The sequence below is a fragment of the Fulvia fulva genome, chromosome 3 (genome assembly GCF_020509005.1).
Source record: "Fulvia fulva chromosome 3, complete sequence".
Taxonomy (NCBI): domain Eukaryota; kingdom Fungi; phylum Ascomycota; class Dothideomycetes; order Mycosphaerellales; family Mycosphaerellaceae; genus Fulvia; species Fulvia fulva.
The window spans coordinates 2,644,024-2,665,942 of record NC_063014.1 but is presented as its reverse complement, the minus strand read 5'-3'; the positions used below and the strand labels follow the sequence as shown (position 1 = coordinate 2,665,942).

Here is a 21,919-nt window from a genome sequence, read left to right as displayed (position 1 = left end):
TGAAGACGAGATCGCGACACGGAATGAGGGACAAGACTGTTTGTTTCAATGCTGCAAAGGCAGAGAAGAAGAAGAAGCTAGATGCGAGATTGACGAAGTGAAGTTGCAGGGGATGACTTGAGAAGACTAGTCAGAGTGACCGCCTTCTGTGAGAAGAGAGAACAGAATGCGCGTTGCCGAAGACATGTATCTGGGTTGAATTGGAGCATGCGGGAACGAGAGAGCATCTACTGGTTGCGTCGCGCGTAGATTTGGTTGATTCATGACTACAGGCGAGCCATCGTGATCTCTTCTGCCAACGCCGTAGCGAAGGCGCACATACTGGTGCTTTTGTTCCCTCCGGACGCCATGCTTCCTATCCGTAGATGCAACAACCCAACCACAACCAGTTCATATCCTTCATCGAAGCCGTGTGCACACGCTTATGCGACAAGGGTGCTGGCAGTGGCGCTCTCGTATCTCCAAGTTGGTGGCAGGGCACCGACGGTCTTGTAGTAGCGGGAGAGACGGTGGATACGGGACTCGATGAGAATCAGGCGGAACTTGCTGTCCTTGTCCTTGCGGTTGCGCTCGAGGTGCTTGCGGACGGCCACAGCCTTGGCAGATGAATGTCAGCACGCACATATTGCGATGCAGCAACTGCTGACTTTTGGCTGTATCATACCTTCTTGATGAGCATGTAGAGGTCCTCTGGGATCTCTGGGGCGAGGCCTATCATCACTCTGTCAGTCTGTGACCAAGCAGAGGCGTAATTATGTGCATGCGCAGATTCTGCAGCAGTGCATATGGTCCACCTTTTGCAAGTCTGACAATGCAGACTTCTTCATGTTCTCCTTTCACACAGGCTGGACGAGTTGCGAGGTAGGCATACCGTTGGACTTCAGGATACGGAGGATCTTGTTACCTGTGCGAGATTTGTGTTAGTGGTGTTGACACGACATCTCCTCTCATCCTGCAATTGACATACCAGTGACGACCTTGACCTGAGCGACACCGTGGCTGTCACGGAGGACAACACCAATCTGCGATGGGGCGGCACCCTTCTTTGCGAGCTTGCAGATCTGGTCGACGACCTGGTCCGGCGTGGTCTTGAGCCAGGCCGGTGGAGCGCGCGAGTATGGGATGGCGCTCGAAGAGATGCCCTTTCCGTTGGAGTGAAGACGACCCATTTTGGCGGTGTTGGTCGGGGGAGATGTCGAAAGAAGTGCTGCTTGTCGTTGCGCTGGCAAAGGAGAAGAACTTCGACCAAAACGCTCCTTCCGCGTTCGAATTCGAGATGCGCTGTGGGCCGAGGATGAACCGGCGCTAGGCTAGTTTTGTGTAGAGGTCAAAGCTTGGCTCGAACTGCAGCTCCATTCCCCATCCTCTACCGGCGACCACTTCCCCCGTACAATCAACATCAGCATATTGACATGCCGAATGAAGTCAGGGCTGCATATTCCTGACTGTTGTCGGCGTTGGCGCCGCGGCTGCCCTCTTCGCCACCTTATGCCAAAAGCGAACGCAAAACAGTTTGAGCAGCAACATATTGGTGCTTTTCCCGAGCCAGGAGCCGATGTACAGACGGAATGGCCTCGAGGAACGTTTGAAAAATTCGTGTAAACCCATACGCATTGCTGGCAATGCCTTCGCAACAAACCTATACGAAGCAGCCGAATGAACATTCTCCACAGGCAGTTGGCTAATTTGCTTCGCGGGTACGATATGTCTCGAGCGTGTCCAGCTCCAGCCGAGGTCAAGTTCTTACACTATACATCATTGACAGCCCCCAGGTCTTGATCAGCTACGTGCTACGCAGCATTGGGCTCTCAAGCCTGTAATACCCTGAATTCTCCTACTTCTTCCAAAGCAGCTGACGAGACTCAGCCGGCTCGTGTTAGCAGAGGCACGCCATTGAAGCTTGAATCGACTCCGGCTCGATTAGAAGCTGCCAGTTGAATGGAATCCAGGAATCGATCTTGACGATCGAAGGGCGTGATATGGCTGCGGAGGTCTTCCAGACTGAACCCTGATAGCTGTCTATGGCGCGAGCACGTCTTGGCTAGTCGATATATCGAGAAGCGCTACCTCGCTACAATCCAGATCAGTGGTGGCTCCTGGGATTCTACCTCAGTGGCATGAAACCACTCGAAGTAAGTGATGCACGATGCGGCATTGGCACCATCGGGACCGATACACGAGCCCAGGGGCATGGAAGGATTGGTGAGAGCATGTAGCACATGAGAGCTACTGCGCTTCATGCGTTCGACTCAGCGAATGCTTGCCAAGGAAGTTCATACTCCTGAAGTACCCAGGTCTACGGCCAAGTCTCGCTGCTTCACGAGTCGATAACATGGACTTCACAGGGTCACAAGATGGAGTACCGCTCCTCACGGTTGAACTGTCATGCGTACATGCATCACAAGCAGAAACGTCGCTCGAAGCACGCAGCGAAGCCCTACTTAAGACGTTCTCTCTTTCTCAGGACCTGCTGCAAAACAACACATCCCTTTCCAACAACCACACCACTTACACCGCCTCCATCCAATCACCACATCCAATACAACACCTACAACACCGACACCATGAGTCCCTCCATCACCTACAACACCATCACCGATGATTGTTCCCTTACCACGTAAGCTATGCTCCTAGCAGCCGAGGACATTAGACCGAATCTGATAAACTCCTGCAGATACCCGCCCACTACCGTTGGCAACATCGTCTTTTCGACTGCCGATGTAAGGTGTCTGTGTGGTTCAAGCATGGTCGGTCTATACACGTATCCCGCCGAGGATTACGTGGCTGCCGTGAAGTGCGCAACCACCAAATCCACTACCTCTGGCCTCATCTTCGACACTGGTGCTACACCTCCCCCTAAGCCGCCACACCTCAGGCTTGCCGTCGTCGCCACCAATACCATGGCTCCACCGTCCACCACCCAATTCTCCACAGATGGCTGTTCGCTCTCCACGTAAGTCACACAATCAATGTTCCACCGCCATATCATACTTAACATGTGCTCTCTCAGCTACCCAGCCGGCACCATCGAAGGCATTGTCTTTCCCACCGCCGACGTCAAGTGTCAGTGCGGCGAGCACGGCGCTGTCATGGCCGGTGTCAGCACATGGACCTCTGACGGTACAGCCTTCACCGCGTGTGCGACTGCGGCACCAACCACTTCCCAGCCCCTCACAACCTCTATTTCCGCCTCATCGGCTACTGTCCAGTTAAGTACCGCTACCACTACCATGGGCGAGGGCCATGCCATCGTCACTCAGGGCGCCGGTGGGGCTGAAGGCGGTGGCCCGTTCGATGCGCAGACCGCCGGTGCCAAGGGCAAGATGGGATTTGCTGGAGCGCTGGCTGCTGGCCTGGCTCTGGCTGCCACTTTTGCTATGCTTTGAAGCTGCTCGTGAACTGCCCACTAGCGCGAACCATCAAAGACGGAGAGAGGATGAGTACACGATGATACAAAGTCTAGAAGCTACTACACAGCAGAAGTAGAAGAGACTACATTTGCTGCGTTCTGAGACCCTGCGACTCCTGCGAGGTGCCTCTGTAGGCAGACAATGGCCATATCTCGGTCAGCCAGAAGCAAGAGTCACAAGCTTCCAAGACTATAAGCAACGGTATTAGAGCAATTGCTTCATTTGCCAGCTGGGTGATCACTCTCGTGACCTGCCTTGGCCAATCCTTGTTCATCCTTGGAAGAATCTATGTCCATGACGCCTTGATATTCCCATGACCCTCCATCGATTTCCTCCTCATAGTCTTAAGTAGAGCTAGGAGCTTAGTCGAGATTCTCTTCGTCCTCAGCCTCCGACTTATCACCACAGCTCTCAACGCACTCTTCACTTCCACCACTCTCGCTCTTGTGGTTCCCCCGTTCATGTTAAACATCGTACTCGCCTTCATCTTCATCGTCCTGACTCTCGTCCTCGTCTTCGTCTTCATCATCCTGACCCTCGTTCTCGTTAAGTCTTCCTCATCTTCGTTATCTTCATCTTCGTTATCCTCGTCCTCGTCCTCATCCTCCTCATCTTCGTCGTCGCTTCCATTCCCATCCTCGTCGGCTTCCCTGCCTTCCGCTTCGCTCATTCCTTGAAGCGTGTCCTCTCGCGCACGGTTCAAAACAGCATCGTACTGCGCTGCAGGTTGTTGGTGATGATGAGTTGAGTGTCAAAAGTGGTGCGTGACTGTGGAATGAAGTTGACGCACGGAGAGATAGGCTCGGTGCTATAGCGGGAAACACTAGCGCGAAACGCCAATGCAAGCAAACAGTGAATGCGACTGCCTGCGGCTCGGCTCACTTTGTGATCATGAGGGACGGCGTGACCGCACACAATCACGAGGTACGCAGCTCTGTCGATTCATCCGGCAGCCTTGCGATGGACGTCCGCAAGAGCATGGCGAGGGTTACTGTCGCTTTCAGCACCAGACAGTCGGAGAGTTGTACTGTGGTAGGTTACCTCTGCATACCCTTCACTGAACCTCCTGCCAACCAGTAAGAAGGTTCGTAATGGGGACACCGAGTGCTTCGACATTGTACAGCGTCGTACCGTGTATGGCACCCTTCTCTCTCTCTGAAGTGAAAGCTCGAGCATCTCGACCTCTGGTTTCGACATATATGCGATTGTGTAGCTCTCGTGGGAGGCGGAAGAATGGGCATGTTTCCGTCATGCTTGTGGTCGGCCTTGGTCGGATTGGAGTACACCCGACGTCTTGTTGGAGTCTGGCGACATGAGGCCTGTTGGATGGCGCGAGTTTGTGAGGCAAGGATCTCACAACAAATGCTGATGGAACGTCACAGCCATTCCAATTCAACGTGGTCCACGACTGCGTATATCCTATGGGGAAGCTACGCGCCCTCGCTGGCTAGTGAGGGAAGAGTTAGCACTGCCTCCTTACTAGCAGATTGCTTTCATAGGTCGTGCTTTTTTGCTTTCTGGCAGCTTTCGCCACTGTGTGACATGCCAAGCCACCCTCGCCGCTTGTTGTATCTTGTGGTTACACAAGCGCCTGGGATAGATTGTCATGACGATTGCGATGCCGAGGTCAAGTCGTACAGGCTTCGTACACGCATGTATCCTTGCGTAGATTACTACGATGTCGTATCTGCAATGTGGTAGCTGCTGGCACCTTCAAGCTGCAAACACAAGGCGGTCATGCAATTGATCGCGTTCCTCTGTCAGTTCACATTCCCCAACCCCTCCAACAGCACCAACAATCCATAAGCCCCCGGATCCGGCACACCCCTAATTGCCTCATCATCCAGATACGTGCTCCTCCCCAAACTTGCCGTCATCGTCTCCGTTCCATCAACTCCCTTCCTCGCCTCCTCGATCGCCCTCTTCACATCCCCACTCCCCTCCAGCGTCTCCACAAAAGGCATCAACGCATCCATCATAGTCCGATCACCCACTCTCGCATTCGTATACTTACACAGCTCCCCCAACGCCGCCTTCGCCGCACCCGCTATGCTCTCCTCTGTGGCGAGAGCGTTCGCGAGCGCGGTGAGGTAGATACAATAAAGTGCACCGGAGGTCCCGCCCATCTCGATTTCAAGTTGAGACACGAGATCGGCGACGACAGAGGGAAGGTTAGTCAGGTCTTTGTCGGCGATGAAGGATAGGACTTTCTTGGCGCCATCGCGGAGGGTGTAGCCGCAGTCGCCATCGCCGACGATTTCGTCGTATTTGGTTATTGTGGGTTCTTCGCTGATGACTGCGTTGCAGGCGGATTTGACGCGATGGCGGATTGAGGTGTCGTTGAAGGAGATCTTGGGTTTCGAGGAGGAGAGAGTTCTGGTTGATGGTGCGGCGGACGAGGATGTGGCGCCAGTGGGTTCGTGCGGCTTGGGCTTTGCTGAAGGCTCGAGAAAGTGGACGGGTATTGGGCAGATTGCGATAGAAAAGCCACGAGCTAGTTCGGTGTGGTTGAGGATGGTGGAGTGGGAGAGAGCGTATTTGACATTTTGGGTGTCTGGAGGAGATTCAGTATCGAGTCTGCCGATCATGTCAGGAGGTTCACTGTGCTTACCGAGGAACTCTGCAATCTCCCCAGCTATAATGTAGTTCTCCAGCCTACTCAGTCCATTCACATCTGAGAAATGCACGGAGTACACCACGTCCTCCTCTTGCGCCGCATGTGCCCGCATCGCATACTTCAAATCCCGCTGCACAGCATGCTTTGCCTGCTCGTAATCATCAGCTCCCTCGATATGCAGTACCGCAGGTCTGTCCTCCACTTTCGCCGTGTGAAACTTCGAATGTGCCGTACTCGCATTCTTCACGAAGACCTTCAGCAGCTCTGCCAGATTATGCGGATTCGCCCTCGTGCCTCCAGTAGCGGTACCCAACAGATGTAGAACATGATCTTGCTCCAGCTCCCCTGCCATCTCGACTTCAATCACATCCGGACTGTGCATGTTGATCTTCCTCTCCTTACCAGCACGAACCATCACAAGACCATGCCCAACATCGATTCCCGCGGTTGTTAGGGCATGAGGCAGATCTTGCGCAGTCAAGATGCCAGCGCCTGACTTCTCCGTGATGATCGCAGTGACATGCTTGTCGTCCAACAGCTTCGAAGAGAAGTTACCCACGCTGCCAGCAGCGACTATGTGTAGATAGCGCTTTCCCTTTGCTTTGGCCATGTCCACTAGAATGTTCTGCCCTTTCGCCGTCTGTATAGATTTGACAGTCGGGCGTATGAGCGGAAACAGCTCATTCCACCGCGCCGCATTCTCGAGATCTAATGTGTCTTTGTTGAAAGGTATCGTTTGTTCTACGACTACTGCCATTGCTACGACTCTCTGTTCTGTCAGTCGATGGTAGTGTGCTGGGCCGAATTTTGGACGGGCGCAAGACAACAGGAAAAGTATGGACCTTCCAGGCAGACTTACTGGTGGTCCTGGTATGTTATGTATACTGTCACTGCTGATGTGGAGGAGCTCGAAAGCTTGAGAGGGGAAAGCTATCCTTCAGACATGATGTCGAAGTCGGATTTCCCAATGAGGTATTCCAGAGCTTGAACGGGCTTTGATAGTCTACAGCGAAGCCGACGGCATGATTGCGTACGGCTGAGGTGTTTCGTGCCACGGCTCAGATGTGACTTTGAGAGTTTCGTGCTCTGCTGCTTCTGATGGATGGGAGAACTTGAGTAGAATGAATCCGGGTCGTCGGCGAGTGCAGATGCAGGAACAGACAACTCGGTAATAAGGAGAGCCTGGCTCTTGGAGGGGTAGCGGGGCATTTCAAATGTCTCGACCAGTTCTGTTCAAGAACAAATTGCAAACATCGAAACAAAAACCCTCGTTGCACGTCCGCAAAGTACGACACTCGCCTCAGTCCTCAAGCCAACATGGCCTCGCAAGCACTTCGTGACAAGCAGGCGCCCCTCAAGTCCCAATACAAAGAGGATCCGAGCTCCGCCATTATCACGCTCAAAGCCTCCGGTACGCTCAACGACAGCAGCATAACATGCAAGCTCGATACCGGCAAGCAGGTCAAGCAGGCCGAGCAAAAGATCGCAGGATTGCATGAAAAGTCCGGCGGAGAGGGATTCGATATTTCGGGCGAGCTGTGCAGCGGTGATATGTTGCTTGAGGCATTAGTGGCCTGCGCAGGCGTCACACTCAAGGCCGTAGCAACCGCGATGAACATCCCGATCAAGTCCGGTGTTGTCAAAGCAGAGGGTGATCTCGATTTCAAGGGTACTATGGGCGTGGACCGAGAAGCACCAGTCGGCTTCAAGGACATCCGTCTCTTGTTTGACCTGAAGTTCCAAGAAGGAGCGGACATTCCAGAGGAAAGCGTGCAAAAGCTAGGAAAGCTGACGGAGCGATACTGCGTGGTGTTGCAGACGATAGCGAAGAAGCCGGAATTGAGCGTACAGCTGCAGGGACTTCAGAAGTCTGAAGACGGTGTTGACAAGGGATACGTATGGGGACAGAAATCTTGAAGCGGCGTGGTTGTTTGTGGACACTGCTCATCAGTGATGCGTTGTTGGATGAGAAGAAGGTCATGCGCGTCTGCTTGCCGGAAGTCACGGTGACGCTCAGTGAGAGCTATAGTCCAATAGTGTCAACATCAGTAGGCATTGTAGACCCTGCATTTCCGTCATGCAAACAAGTGATTCAGTCTCGACCATGGCTATTTCGTCAGCGAAGACATCTTGACTCTGGCTTGCCGCTGGAGGACATCGGCACGAGTCAGGCTGTAGCAAGGCCAACGACGAGCCCGGTGATGGAACTTGTCTTGGTGCTCGGCCCCGACTGTTGGACCTGCCTGTTGTAGCTGTGCCGTTGGCACGCTGCAAATCGCAGTCTCCAGTATTCGCAGCAGTTCGTTGCATCAATTCCGCTCCTCACCCGCTCGGGCAGCACGTTCTGGCCTCGCATGTTCGTGTATTGTCGGACTGGGATGCTTGCGAGCATTACGCTAAGCGCGCCGTAGCATGGACATGGATTTGTTGGTCACCCGTGGCTATGTACCCGGCAGATAGCGTCGATTCTTGGACATACATAGCAATTCTCGAGCTTGCCGCCGAGATAATTGGCACACAGGATGCGTGAAGGGCCATTGCCGGCTCCTAGATTGTCCGTGATGGTGGTACGGAGCGTCTTTGTAGCGTCTGCGATAGGGCGGCCACGAGCGCAATTCCGAACAGAAGTTGGTGTGCTGCTTGCGTTGCATCGCTTGGTGACACAGGCTATACGCGGACGGAGATCCTTATTGCCATATCGAGCAGCGTCTGTGTGCCAGCACTGAGACATCCCTGCGAAGCGCCAGAGCTAGGAGATGACGCATTGAAACAGATGGGAAGGTGTGGCGTTGCTGTCTGGAAAAAGCCGGACAACAGCGTTATGCAGCTGCAAACTTCGGGCCGGTTCTTTCCAGCAGCATCTCTTACGCACATCATACTACGCCGCTGAGACTGTGACGTGCGCTGGGAGGATGATTAGCAGCAGACAAACTAGTCATGCGTTGTATGGCTGGGCGCAGAAGGACTCGGCGAATCAGAGATGCAAGCAAGGGATACAATTGCTCAGCTTCCTATTCCGCTGAGGTGCTTCTGAGGCATCCTTGCGGTCGTCGTTCCGCGTTACGACCGAGCCTCGTCTCCTCGGAGTATTGATGTGAAGCATGAGGCGGGTTTGCAGAACGGCAACAGGATGGCCGGCGCGCGTATATGTACTCCTCGTCGTGGTGGTCCATCCCGTCGAGCAAAACGAAGGGAGCACAACGAGGATCATGTACACTCTGGTACGGTACCTGCTCGCCTCGTGTCGAGTTGTAAACATGGTCAATATGCACGCGTCCGCTCGGTAAGTCGGCAGCAGGATCGACCGCGCACGACGTGGCCGCAGGGTTAAGTGACCCATTCACGCATTGATGCGAGGCGAGGCGAAGCGGGACGAACAGCGACGCACCAAGGCCTGCTCGTGGACGAAGCAATGGTACCAATGCCGCCGTATAGTATTCTGTATGTATGTATCACGTGTATGTAGCGTGAGGCTGCTCGGGCTGGGAAGATACAGGCACAGCGCGCAGACTGGAAGTCGAATGCTTCTCGCTGGGGGGTACGTCAGAGGACCGCTAGCGGAAGCTTGAGCGGCGGGTGGCTAGCTCGTCTGCATCTTCTTCTCAACCACCACGTCTGGACGTCGGCCGTCCACCACACCTCCCTCCTGTCCTTCACCGTCCACCGCGCCGCCGTCGAAACATCTCCAGCGCAGCAGCATTCTGTGGGCCCAAGCGCGTGGTTACCTGCATCCACATAAAGCTCTGGGCGTTTGGTTCACTGTTCGGGAGATCACACCAGTGCGAGGTACAGTACAGCAGATCCACATGTCCCTTTCTTCCCGCGTCGCCGCAAGATCCACTTGCTGAACGTCGCAAATCTTATCACAACAACACGCGAGTGCACGACTCTTGTCGCTGCGCGTCTGCTGCTTGCTCGGCCTTGCTGGCGCTCCAGAGTCCAGACGTGGTCGTGGGTGGAGGGAGCCGGGCTGCTTGATCAGCTGCGCGTGCAACTTCTCTCGCCCGACCTCAGCGTGCCGTCACCCGTTGCCGCTCGGAGTGCAGCTCTTGTCCAAGCCGAAAATTCTGCTGACGCGAACCGGAGTTTATCCACAGCCAAAGCTCAACTCGCTTGCCGCTCCGCGCACCACGACCCATCACCAACCCATCCACGCTCCACCCATCCCAGCCCTGCGCGAACGGCCACTGCCAACTGGAACATCACCTCCAGTGCGGGCGTCACTGCTGCTCTTTCCTTGACCCTCGTCCAGCGCCCGCCCGAACAGCCACGGCCGGCATCAGCTCGCACTTTCAATCGTCATCACCACCACGCGCGGCAGGAACGCGATCGCAGCTGCCCTCTGTGAGAAAAGCCGCGACTTTCGTCACACTCGCTCTTTCCTGCTTTGCCTTCTGGATTTCTAAGGCCGCTCCCGCACGACATTCGATGAGAAGCATTGACAACCCCACCGCCGCCGTCCATCTCCGCTACCCGCCTCTCCCCTTCACTCCGCCCTCTCCTCTCCGCCAGCATGGATAATTATAACCCCGGCTATAATCCATATCCACCACCAGGCACGCAGAACCTTGCCCCGCAGTCCTCGAGTCAGCAGCAGAGTTCTGGTCAGCCGTCGCAACAGCAGCAGGCCAACCAGCAGCAAGCTCAGCAGCAGCAGCAGCATCAGCAAGCTCAGCAGCAACACCAGCAGAACGGCTTGTCATCCTTTGGCAACTTGCCCAACCACGCTCAACAAGCTCAGCACCAGCAGCCAAGCCAGTCAGCGTCGCACCCAACGCTGCCGCCGCTGCAGGGCCAGAATGGCTATCCGCAGTTTGGCAACATGTCCTACGCGCATCCAGGTAGTCAGTCGCACACGCCCACAACGCCGCGCACGCCCGCGCAGGCCACGATGAGCGCTAACAGACCAGGCAACTACTCACAGCATGTCTCGCCGACCACTTCCAATGGTCCCGGATCGATGCTGCCGCCGTCATTTCCCAACAACCCGTACAATGCCAGCAGCCTGTCGCAGTCCATGATGTACCCGTCCTCGACCGCGACCTCGATGCCGGGCACCAATGCCCCGATTGGTCTTCCAAACATTCGACCAATGCCACCTGGCGGCGTTACGGCTCCCAATGGCCTACCGAGTCTCGGAGGCGCTGGCCAGCTTGGACAGATGGGCCAACAGCCGTCATTCATGCAAAGCGAAGAGCAGCCCACACACGTCGTTGGTTCACAAGGTAGGCGTGGCATCTTGCCGAGTGCGCCTGGCAGACCCAACCCACCTGCGCAAGGCAGTGCCCAAGCTACGAAGAGCATGATTCCGCAGAAAGATGCAGATGGAAAGTATCCGTGTCCACACTGTAACAAAACATACTTGCACGCGAAGCATCTCAAGAGACATCTTCTGAGACGTAAGTTCTTTCTTGTGTAACCTCGACAGGACGCTGACGTTGTGCAGACACTGGCGATCGTCCGTACATGTGCCACTTGTGCAAGGACACCTTCAGCAGAAGTGACATTCTGAAGCGTCACTTCCAGAAGTGCTCGTTACGCCGCGGCAATCCTACCGGTGCTAATCACCTGGCACACCAACGTCGTAACACAAACAATGGCAATCGATTGTCTATCGGTCAGCAGGAGGGACCCATTGGCTTGGCAGGTATGCAGCCAGTCGCGGGTCAGGAGGGCTTCAACGGCGGTGTCGTCAGTCACAGTCCGACTGTCAACGGCGACATGTCTGCCCGCACATCAAGGGCCAACAGCTTGATCACACCTGGTACGATGAGCCACCGCAACAGCTTAGCTGGCTTGGGAATTTTAGGCTCTAACGCGCCCAACGCAGACCAGATGAACCAGTCATCTGCACCTTATCAGCCAGGTATGAATGCCTATGCTATGCAGCAGAATTCGGCCAACGGTACGCAGATGCCCAACTATTCGTACAGCCAGCCGCCGCCGCAGCTCAATGGCTACAACATCAATAGCTCGCCATACCCGCCGCAGCCGTCTTTTTTAGGTCAGCAGAGCTCGCGGTTCGACAACAGCCAGAACAACCAGCACCAGCAGATGCCAAATGGTGATGGAAGCGGAGTCGACTGGACCCGCATGTTCAATCAAGGTGGCCAGGATGGCTTTATCGGCAGCCATTCTGCGAACGCGAGCTCGCAAGGAAATACTCTTATCAAGACCGAGCCAGACGCAAAGCCTGCTTTTCAACCCGACTTCAACAACGACTCTTTTTTAGGTAGTCTCTACTCGCACCCAAGTGGTTTTGGGGGCGAGGACACAGATGGCGGCATCCCGGGCTTCCCAAGCTGGGGCATGGACGATCCATTGCAGGCCAAGGTTGACAATTTGATGCAACACTGCTTCCCACACGGCACGGAATCAAGCAAAGGCAACCTTTCAGCAGAGCTGATGCAAAGCGCGCTGAAGGCCGAGAACATCAAGCACTATGCGGAGCACTACACTTCATACCACGGACACTGGCCGATCCTGCATATGCCGACCTTCAAGCTTGCCGAGGCGAACAATAACCTCGTCCTGGCTATCATCTGCATTGGTGCAGTGTACAGTCCTAAGCTTACTGTGCATCAAACCCGACAAATGATGGAGTTCGTCAAGGCGACTGTATTCAACAATTGCAGCATATACAACCGGACGATGCGCGGACAAACACAGGGTCTCGGAAATCAGCCATACGAGATCGAGGAGCTGCAGGCGCTTTCCATGCTGCATATCCTCTTCACGTGGCACGGTGATCCAGCTCAGAGGCAAGCCGCACGTGCTGAGTTCCCGACGCTTGTCAGCATTGCTAAAGCTATGGACCTCTGCCAACAAGCTTCCCCGGGTCATTACGCATACAGCACCCTCCACGCAAGTCGAGCCCAGCATGATCAATTCGCCGGCCAGTCCTGGCAGTGGCAAAGCTGGCTTGAGCAGGAAAAGCGAAACCGAATCTTGTACCACTTGGTCGTAACGGACGCTGCCATGGTCATGTACTTTAACTGTGCTTCGAACTTCGATGCGTTCGAGATCCGGCTCATGCTGCCAGCTGATGATGCCGCATGGGATGCATCGAGTCCGCAAGACTGCGCCAACGCACTTGGTCTCAACGGTCCACATGCGCAAGGCAGGAACATGACCGGCACCCGCAAAGCCGTCCAGCCATCATTCCGCGATGCCATGCGGACTCTGATGGATCCGTACTCTGCTTTTCAACCAGGTTCAACCAATGTGTACTCTAAGTTCCTGTTGGTACATGCTCTGATTGTCCGCATCATTGCATGCCAGAAAGCACTCCTGCAAAATGACCAGAACTTTCAGGGCTTCAATCTCCAGCTACACGGCAGCACACCAGCAACTCCGCTCTCGCAAAACGACTGGCTCGAGCACAATGGTGGCGGCAGCGGTAACGGGAGCGCAAACAATAGTGGCCATGGAACGCCCACCGGCAGCCTCAGTCCCAACAATCAGAACGCTGCTGCACATCAAGAGAAGAAGCGTGTCAGTCAAGCCCTCGAGAAGTGGAAGCGCAACTGGGACCACGATATGGAGTTGCAGTACCCGCCACAGCAATCGTACCAGCGTCGCTTTGGCTTCAGCCGTGATGGTGTCCACTTCTTCTACCTCGGTCGCAGCTTTCTGACTTCACAGCAAGCAACCGACTTCAACCTACCTGCCGATGTGCGTTTCAAGAGAGTCATGTCTCTGCTCAAGCGCATAAAGGGCATGGTAGTCGGCGACAACGAGACCAAGGGCCAAGAGATCGGCTCTGTGGGCGACATTGACGACCAGTACGGCATGGACTCACTCACCCTCGACATGAAACTCCTCTTCAAGCCCTACAACTCTCAACTCGATAGCCCGGTAGCCGGCGTGCAAACCAACTGATTCAACGGCGGCCTGCGGCAACGCACCTTTCTTCGATTCGGCGCGATACGAAAAGTTACGAGATGATCATTGCTTTGTTCGACCTGACGATCACTCGTGCATGCTACGGGATACACGGCGGATTACTGCTTTCAAAGGCGCAACGTTCATCTGTTATTTGCAACAAAAATGGGAGGCACAGCGATATGACACGAAAACAGAACATAACGAGAACATAGACTATAGACAGCGGGTGACGTGGAGCCGGCCCGTGGCCTCTACTCAAAGACGAGCCTCAGGACGGGCGTGCCCTGCACCGCAACAACAACACTCGGCGGCGTTTACTGCTTACCAACATGTCCACACTGCTACGACCATTCGCGCATGCGCAACTGGGCTGGCTTTGTTCCAGGACGGAAACGAGACGAAAATACGAAAGCATGGCTGTGGTGTGAGGGGCCCTTTTGATTTTGCGCTGGAAGGCAATGGTGGTGTTTGTAACATCTTTACTTCTGGCTTCTTTTGCGTTTGTTGCTTTGCTTTTTGATCATGGTCGCTCTAGACGGCTGGGAGCGCGAGCTTTTACTAACGGCAAGAAGACTTGTTCATACGTGTGCTACTGTGCGCTCGTGGTGGCAACGCAGTAGCTTGGATAGAAGGACCATTATCTTACTATTGTATGAACATTATTGTTTGCACCAGGGCCTTCTCCAGTACATCTCCGACCAACATGACGACTGTGGAATTGACACGCCATGGTTCACCTGGACGAATACGAACCTGCGTGCAGCTGGGCTCGATGCAGACCCTCAAGCTGCTGACGCCAGGATCTCAAGCACTGCTCCACCAGTGGCAAGAACTCAAGCTTCAATACTACATCAGCAACACCGTCCAACAGAGGGAGATCATAACTGCTATGGTCGGGACCCGCTGGCTCAGTTCAAAACCCAACATGAGTCCATACAGGAGTCTACGATCTTCAGGTGCTCCAGAATGTTGCCAAGCCTGTCAATTATGCGTCCACGACTGGTCAACGACTTCTGCTCTCTCTGCCTCACAACCGGCATGCACATCCAATACGAAATTGTGCCAAACACTCGACCCGTCCATGGCTTTTTCTTAAGTATTCCTCCTTGCAGCCAACACGCTCAGCAGGATCAAGTACAAGACGAGCTCAGGTAACGTGCTTGTGCTCTGTAGTACATCAGCATGATCGCATAACTCACCCCGACGAAGCACTTACGAGTCCTACTATGGTTGCAGGTGTTGCACTCAGCGTATGCACCATGGGCAGAGTCCCAGAGTGGATGACGGACAAAATTGGGGCAGGTGCATCCAGCTGTCTTGCAGCTGCCGTACGTCACAGCCATGGATGTGAGTGATGTCTTTGGTCTGTAAGGTTGGACAGACGGACTTTTGGCGCGAAATGTGATGAGTGGAAGTCGGGTTGGTCGCAGTGAACGACCATATGTATGTCTCTCGCTGCGCGGCTCAACACACCAGTCAGTATTACTGTCTGTCCGACGCGAGTTCTTGCATGTGATAGACCGGAACACCTACGACATTCGACGATGGCGCACATCCTTCGTTTCTTCCATGGCGAATCAAGACTGGAAAAGAGTCTGACATGCTGAGCAAGCTGTAGTGTAACAGCTTCGTTCAGTGTGCCGTGCATAGGCTGCTTGGCACTGCAAGAGTACATGCGGGTAGTCACTCTGTACTTTACCGCCTACGACAGGTCGTGCCCGCTATGCACTACCTTCGACGGCTTGTTAGCACGCGGCTTGGAGACGCCTCAGCCAGAGATAAAGCCGGCCAGAGCACCCGACGACCCGATCGTGTACATCGCGAACAAGGTACCCCATGGAAGATTCCCGTTGTAAGACCTAATACGTTCGACATGGCCAAGCTGAAAGAGGGTCCGAATCGAGTCCTTGGCACCAGATATCTTGGGATTGATGACTGTATGTCCACCGAGAAGCCGAAAATGGGAAGGGGGAAGAGATCGCAAGCAAGGGGTCACCTTCAAGACGAGCTCGCGTTACAGACTGGAACGAAGGAAGTCCAAAGTACATTAACATTGTCCTAGGCCAATCTATGGTTCAGCACTTGCGCCGTCGGATCTGAAGGATTCCAAGTTAGGTACACCCTGCCTTCCATGCCTCGCCACAATTGCGAGAACTATACCAGCATCCGGTCCCCGATAAGACATGCTGGTCACTCTCTTGTTGTTCGCTGGTCCTTTGACAACGAGCTCTAACCCAGCACGATACTACTCTTCCAAGTGCTCTTCCATTAGATCGCACCAGTCAAGAGGCATGTAACCTTCAGCTGCTTCTCTCAGAAGCTGCAGACTAAACGAAGTCATCGCTACGAGCCTCGTCGCCAGCGTCGACAGCACTTCTGACCACGTGAAACCAAAGGCGAGCGTCACCTGACGGAGCTCAAGCTCGGCCAAAGTGTGTGCTGACGCCGACAAGAAGCTGTATATAGCTTCTGCGGGAACTCTCGAGTGGGCCAGGCTGAATGTTCTCAGCTTCATCAAGACTTTCTCCGCAGGTATCGTCGTGCCCAATTGACACCTGATCGAGATGTGCAGAGCGTCTAGCGCCACGGCACGGCAGAAGACCTGCTCAATCCAGTACGGGGCGCACTCATCGTCCAGGCGTAGCTCTGCCGATTTCAGCATGGAGAACCCAAAGCTTCGACCCTGATGTGCGGGCGAGAGATGAATGCGCACGACTGATACGCCAGGAGAGCCCAGTACAAGAGTACTCGCCTGGTTCTGGAAGCGTGGTAGACTGAGAGCGGAGCCTTGGGATGATGGATCTGTACCAGGCTTGAGCTGAATTGACGTTATTGCCAGATCACTGCTTCGAATTACGTCTCTTGCAAGAGCGAATACTGGGCTTTGATCGGACCGATCGAACGCTTTTGGTACGAAGAGATTCCGTACCACGGACATTTCCGAGCAAAGATCAAAGTTTACTGCAGCGATGCGGTAATCTCGAATCACTATCGTCTCGGGGCGAAGCCGTTGCTGCCGGAAAAGAGCTTGAAGCGCTGCAACGCCGATCTCGCTTGATACGACTGTACCAGCATCGTTCCGGGGCCAGATGTCGTAACTTCGCTCAAGAGACGGCAGTTCCGAAGTGACATACGGATCGAGCGATTCACTGTCGTCAGCGATGCTGATGACGTTCACATGTTTTGCCAAGTCTTCATCTGCTGCCAGGGTCTCCAGACGCTGAATGTCCGACCCCATAAGGCTTGTTCTCCAGGTGCTCAGCCATGAGTCTGCTATGGCTTGCATTGTCATTTCGGGGTCTGCGCATGCTTGACGGAAAGCTGCTAGGTCTGAAGGATTGAGGTATCGCGCGCTGGACGGATTTGATCAGCACACCGTGACCGCTCTGATGCTGGAAAGTCGCATACATGCGCTCCAGTGGGTGCCCAGGGCTTATGTTCGAGCTTGTATTTGGCATCATGTCGACCTGTGGTGAAGTTGATCGGGTAGACGAGGGCAGTCACGGCTGGCTTGTGAATGTACTTGAATGGAGTGGATTTTGCTTAGCACTTCCATGATGCGCGAGTGTCAGCTAGCCCCAAAGCGTCATACACCAAAGGTGATCGATCGTCAGACACCATCGATCAAGCGATAGGTGAGCTCACTCCTTCGCTATGGTCACGGGGAAACTCTAAGCGTCCACGAGAGCTTCGTTTAATCCGCCAAGGCACGCGGGTCGCACGCTCCGGGCCATGCGGCGCGACTCCACGCAACTTCGTGGCACAGTCGACGAAGAATCGGCCATAAGACAGTCTTTTCACCTCATTATGCTTCGGACCCAATGTAGGAGATCTCGTTACTGAGAGCTTCTTAAGAATGAATGGGGAGTATGCGGTGTACGCAATCCCTCGAAGCTCTACAAGTCATCAGGGTGGGGTGGGGTGATACCAAAGCGACCTTCGTAACAAACCATCTACTCCTAACCTGATACTGGAGCTATCGGGCCTTGCTTGCTGCCCTAGACACGCAAGACGTTGAACTGACACGTAAGAACAACTTGAGCTCATTCATTAGCTGCGGAGCTTCGGCATAACACAAGATTCACCTCGCCAAGACAGCCGACGTGCCTCACGACAGACTCCAAGTTCTCCATCACGTTGCTCGTGCCGCAAGCAATGGATCGCCTTCAGAGTCACGTATAGGTGTGACAATCGGATCACTGCAAGCGACACGAGTACCTCCTTCTCAGTCGCTTCTACACAAGTGCCTCTCGGCTTCCGGAAAACCCCAAGCAGAGCTTGCTGCGGACTCAAGTCTTGGTGGCTGAACTTCAACATCGACTGCTCAGCCATCCATGGCAGTCTCGTAGGATACAGCTCTTATCAGGCAGAGCGAGCTGATCATGACTTGAATACACCAACCCACAGCAGGTATCCAAAAAGTCACCGCTCCATCCCATGCTAATGGACCCTCCTGACCGTCGACAATGCCGCAGCCGGAACATACAGCAAGGGTGCCACAATGTTGAGTACCACAACGTATTTCCTAAAAGCGACAGTTTTACGACGGTCCCACATTATGGCGTATGCATAGGCAAAACTTTGGACCATGAACGGCGGCCAGGGCATCGAGTACAGGATCCAGAAAAGGTCGTTGAAAGCCTGTGTGATCTCCGGGTCTCTATCGAGGCGATAATGTGCAGTAGCCAGAACAATTCCTGGCAGAACAAATACGAGCGTACCTGCTGTACCACCGGCGAGCTGAATCTGGGCAACGGCAGGATGCAAGCCCGGGATCCTTCCCATCTGCGCTGAGCATGCGATTGTGTACGGTATGAAAAAATTGTCGAGAAGAGAATCAGAGAAGCACCCACCTGGACGCCTTTCTCATGAGTCCGGTAATGGTTTGCTGTCCGTTGGGCATCCCAGAACGGAGAGATAGGCGGTAAGAACTCAGCGGACGCGAGGCCTGCCGCGTTGAAAATGGAGGTCAAGAGGGCTCCGCTCGCGCATAAGTATTGGAATGTTTCTGGTTCTCGCCATGATCTGCGGCGTTTCTCGACACTCGGTGAATCCATTGCTTGTAATATCCTCCGATGGCAAGAACCTGGGTCGAGTCAGGTTGAATCTTGTCGGCCGCCGAAATGAGAGTGTCAAAATAAACAACCACGCTCACTGAGGAACAGCATGGTAGATCTGGCAACAGTGGGCGATGCGGGCTCTTAAACCAAAGTCGCCTTGCGGCTAAGTGTGTGCACCCAAGAGGATCGGCGCAAAATTTCCAGAAACGTCAAACGCAACTCTACTGCATACGGCAAGTATGCACAAAACATTATCGGTTTAGTGCAACCTGCAACACAGACTAGATACTCAGGGCTTTGGGTCTCATCACTCGATCCGACCGCATGCATGCGGCCACCTGATCTCGAACCGATTGTGGTGTGATTGGACTTCGCATGCTGGTCTAGGCGTGCAAAATGTTGAGCTGCTATATAAGGGTCAATGGAGTTATCTAGCACATACGACCACAAGCCAATGATCTTAGGGCATCCCTTCATGACTGAACAGATCTCCGGACCTTCGCTTGTCAATGCTACAGAAGGTGTCACTATCTATCACAAGGGCTGTAACAAGATTGATGATTCCCTTCGAATGTCCGCGAAACATCCAAACGATCCACTAAAACCACTGGATGATAACATTTTGCACCTTCTTCAGCACGACCCAGTCTACCCCTTCCTGTTTCGTGCAGACAGCGATGGCATCGAATGACTTTTGAATGCTCTCGCAGTCAAAGTCTTGGCCGGCCAGCTTACGGATGCGCGGCAGCTGTTCCTGAGCGACTAGCGGATCGTGGAATGCCAGAGAATCGCAGCCAGCATCAAGTAGCTCTTCTGCGAATGCAACCGCCGGTGAGAAGTCGACCACACTTTGCCCAGGCTTGAACCCCATGCCGACGACAAGTATCCGTGTAGTACCGCCGGCATGCTTCTTGCATTGGCTGAGAAAGTCTCGAGCAATCAGTCGTGGGCGGTTCCAGGTTGCGTCGGTTGCTTGCTGCAGGAGCGGTAAGCTGTTGTTGGCCATGAGATAGAATGGGTTGACCGGGATGCAGTGACCACCGACTCCGAGTCCAGGCTTGAAAGATTGAAACCCAAAGGGCTTCGTGGCAGCTGCCGCGACGACTTCATCGACATCGATCTGTTGCTGCTCGCAGGCGTCTGCAATCTCGTTGACATAAGCAATGTTGATCATGCGATAGCAGTTCTCGAAGAGCTTTGTCATTTCAGCGATTTCCGGTTTCGAACCTGGCACCACGGTTTGGAATGCTTGAGAGTAGACTTTGTGCATGCTCAGTAAGGCTGGCTCCGTCAAAGCGCTGATGATCTTGGGAATCTCGTGGGCGGGAGGCAAAGTACGGCCCGGGTCGACTCGCTCTGGCGACATTCCGCAATGGAACTTGGCCTTGTATGGACCGAGCAAAGCGCGCGTCATGCCAACAGAGACACTCGACTCGATGACGATCGTTGAGCCGGGACGAGCATGACTGGTGACCATGGCAATCGCTCTGACCAGGTGATCGGTGTTGACGGACCTGTCGTTGCGCAACAGAGTTGGGACAGAAATGCAGAAGTGAGTCGCTTCCTTGAGGATTTCTGGTGACGACGAAAGGCGGACATTCTTCAAGGATGCAAAGTCAGACCGGATGCTGTCGAGACGACGTTCGGAAATGTCGAAACCTATGGCTGGAAAGACGGAGCCGAACTCCTTTAAAAGTATCTCTCCGACAAAACCAACACCCACGACACAGACATGCGGGTCACCATCAGAGGCAGACCGGTGAATGACTCTACTCATGGCATTGTTGGCCTCGACGGCACGCAAGTTCACGTTGCTGGTCTGCTTTTCTACCACCTGATAACCTTGTTCGAGAGATGTATCACTTCAAAAGCTGTCAGCGAGGAACGACACGAACGACTTGGGAATACTGACACAGTCAATAGGCTCATCTCCAGTGCCGATGAGCGCCTGCGTTCCCCGAAGAGCTTCGGGGCATTGTATTCCAGGGTCGTCTCGACATGCGGCAGCAGAGCCGGCCCAGCGGCTGTCGACATCATCTTTTATGGCAAACTGGTCGACTCAAATGGAGCAATTGCAGGGGATATATATGTCTCGAGAGAGCTGAACAGCATCTTGGAGAGTACGGCTCGAGGCTCGATCCACACCGAGGCATGATCCACACCAGGTCCCGGAGTGACAGACAACGGATTCAAAGCAACGGCCATGGCCATGACAGTTCTGGTCAAAGATGACTGCAGCGAGCTTAGTGATGTGGGCTATGCGGTTCAAAGCGAGCACAGAATATATCTCTCGGCCATGGTAAAAAGCAGCGTCGATGTGAGGCAAGTATAGTCGGACTGTGGAGATGGGAGGGGAGGATGACAAGAATGTTCTTGACCATGGCCAAAGCCGCGATGAGATGTGGTAAGTGTAGTCGACATCTCAACAGGAGAGGGCCAGTGGATGCTCGTGTGAATGAACGGGGCGCTGGACAGAAGCGGACGAGAAGGACACGACCGCGTGGTCAAGGGCGAGGAGTGGGTAGAGCGGCTGATATCAAGCTCTCAGCTCTGCATCGTGGGCTTTCTCTCCTATGCGTACTGCTGTTTAGTCATGGACGGAGGCTGCTTCGCCCTGTGGCCAGATGCTCTGATGTGACCTCAGGCTTCCATCTTTACGGTTGATTTTAAGCGAGCCAATCAAACGCACGCCACTCGATGTCATGCGCTTTGCTTGGCGTTTATAGAAGCGACCTCCTGGCGTCTGGGCCCTGAAGCTTTGTATTCTCCTCTCTTTGTTTACACGGATATGGGCCGAGCCGAAGGGCCTACGGGCTTGAAGAGACGTGCAGAACAATGATGCAACTGTGAGACAAAGAGCCTTACGCGTTGGGAACCCCTCCGCTGCTTGTGAGGTGCATGCTCCGTGGGTACCGACACTCCCGCCGCGTGTGTATTCAGTTGAG

General features: G+C 54.2%; 8 protein-coding genes across 8 annotated transcripts; 3 read left to right on the top strand and 5 right to left on the bottom strand.

Moving 5' to 3' along the window:
• Window positions 1-422: 422 nt before the first annotated feature.
• On the bottom strand, window positions 423-1,169 carry CLAFUR5_08194 (40S ribosomal protein S13; the record flags this gene model as incomplete). The annotated part of the gene is made up of 4 exons (XM_047907342.1): window positions 423-596; window positions 665-711; window positions 872-904; window positions 968-1,169. The coding sequence occupies 4 exons, from the start codon at window positions 1,167-1,169 to the stop codon at window positions 423-425; spliced, it is 456 nt and encodes a 151-aa protein (XP_047759124.1).
• A 1,395-nt stretch (window positions 1,170-2,564) lies between these two features.
• CLAFUR5_08193 (uncharacterized protein) lies at window positions 2,565-3,386 on the top strand (the record flags this gene model as incomplete). The annotated part of the gene is made up of 3 exons (XM_047907341.1): window positions 2,565-2,617; window positions 2,675-2,953; window positions 3,011-3,386. 3 exons carry the CDS (start codon window positions 2,565-2,567, stop codon window positions 3,384-3,386), a joined length of 708 nt encoding a protein of 235 aa, XP_047759290.1.
• A 310-nt stretch (window positions 3,387-3,696) lies between these two features.
• CLAFUR5_08192 (uncharacterized protein) lies at window positions 3,697-4,080 on the bottom strand (the record flags this gene model as incomplete). The annotated part of the gene is made up of 1 exon (XM_047907340.1): window positions 3,697-4,080. The coding sequence occupies one exon, from the start codon at window positions 4,078-4,080 to the stop codon at window positions 3,697-3,699; it is 384 nt and encodes a 127-aa protein (XP_047759286.1).
• A 1,090-nt stretch (window positions 4,081-5,170) lies between these two features.
• On the bottom strand, window positions 5,171-6,784 carry CLAFUR5_08191 (Dihydroxyacetone kinase 1; the record flags this gene model as incomplete). Its single annotated transcript, XM_047907339.1, has 2 exons — window positions 5,171-5,964; window positions 6,022-6,784. The coding sequence occupies 2 exons, from the start codon at window positions 6,782-6,784 to the stop codon at window positions 5,171-5,173; spliced, it is 1,557 nt and encodes a 518-aa protein (XP_047759281.1).
• A 560-nt stretch (window positions 6,785-7,344) lies between these two features.
• Window positions 7,345-7,944, top strand: CLAFUR5_08190 (uncharacterized protein; the record flags this gene model as incomplete). Its single annotated transcript, XM_047907338.1, has 1 exon — window positions 7,345-7,944. One exon carries the CDS (start codon window positions 7,345-7,347, stop codon window positions 7,942-7,944), a length of 600 nt encoding a protein of 199 aa, XP_047759468.1.
• Window positions 7,945-10,540: 2,596 nt separating this feature from the next.
• On the top strand, window positions 10,541-13,908 carry CLAFUR5_08189 (uncharacterized protein; the record flags this gene model as incomplete). The annotated part of the gene is made up of 2 exons (XM_047907337.1): window positions 10,541-11,426; window positions 11,474-13,908. 2 exons carry the CDS (start codon window positions 10,541-10,543, stop codon window positions 13,906-13,908), a joined length of 3,321 nt encoding a protein of 1,106 aa, XP_047759033.1.
• A 2,251-nt stretch (window positions 13,909-16,159) lies between these two features.
• On the bottom strand, window positions 16,160-17,375 carry CLAFUR5_08188 (uncharacterized protein; the record flags this gene model as incomplete). Its single annotated transcript, XM_047907336.1, has 2 exons — window positions 16,160-17,267; window positions 17,323-17,375. 2 exons carry the CDS (start codon window positions 17,373-17,375, stop codon window positions 16,160-16,162), a joined length of 1,161 nt encoding a protein of 386 aa, XP_047759034.1.
• A 2,197-nt stretch (window positions 17,376-19,572) lies between these two features.
• Window positions 19,573-20,751, bottom strand: CLAFUR5_08187 (UDP-N-acetyl-D-glucosamine 6-dehydrogenase; the record flags this gene model as incomplete). The annotated part of the gene is made up of 1 exon (XM_047907335.1): window positions 19,573-20,751. One exon carries the CDS (start codon window positions 20,749-20,751, stop codon window positions 19,573-19,575), a length of 1,179 nt encoding a protein of 392 aa, XP_047759031.1.
• Window positions 20,752-21,919: the final 1,168 nt, after the last annotated feature.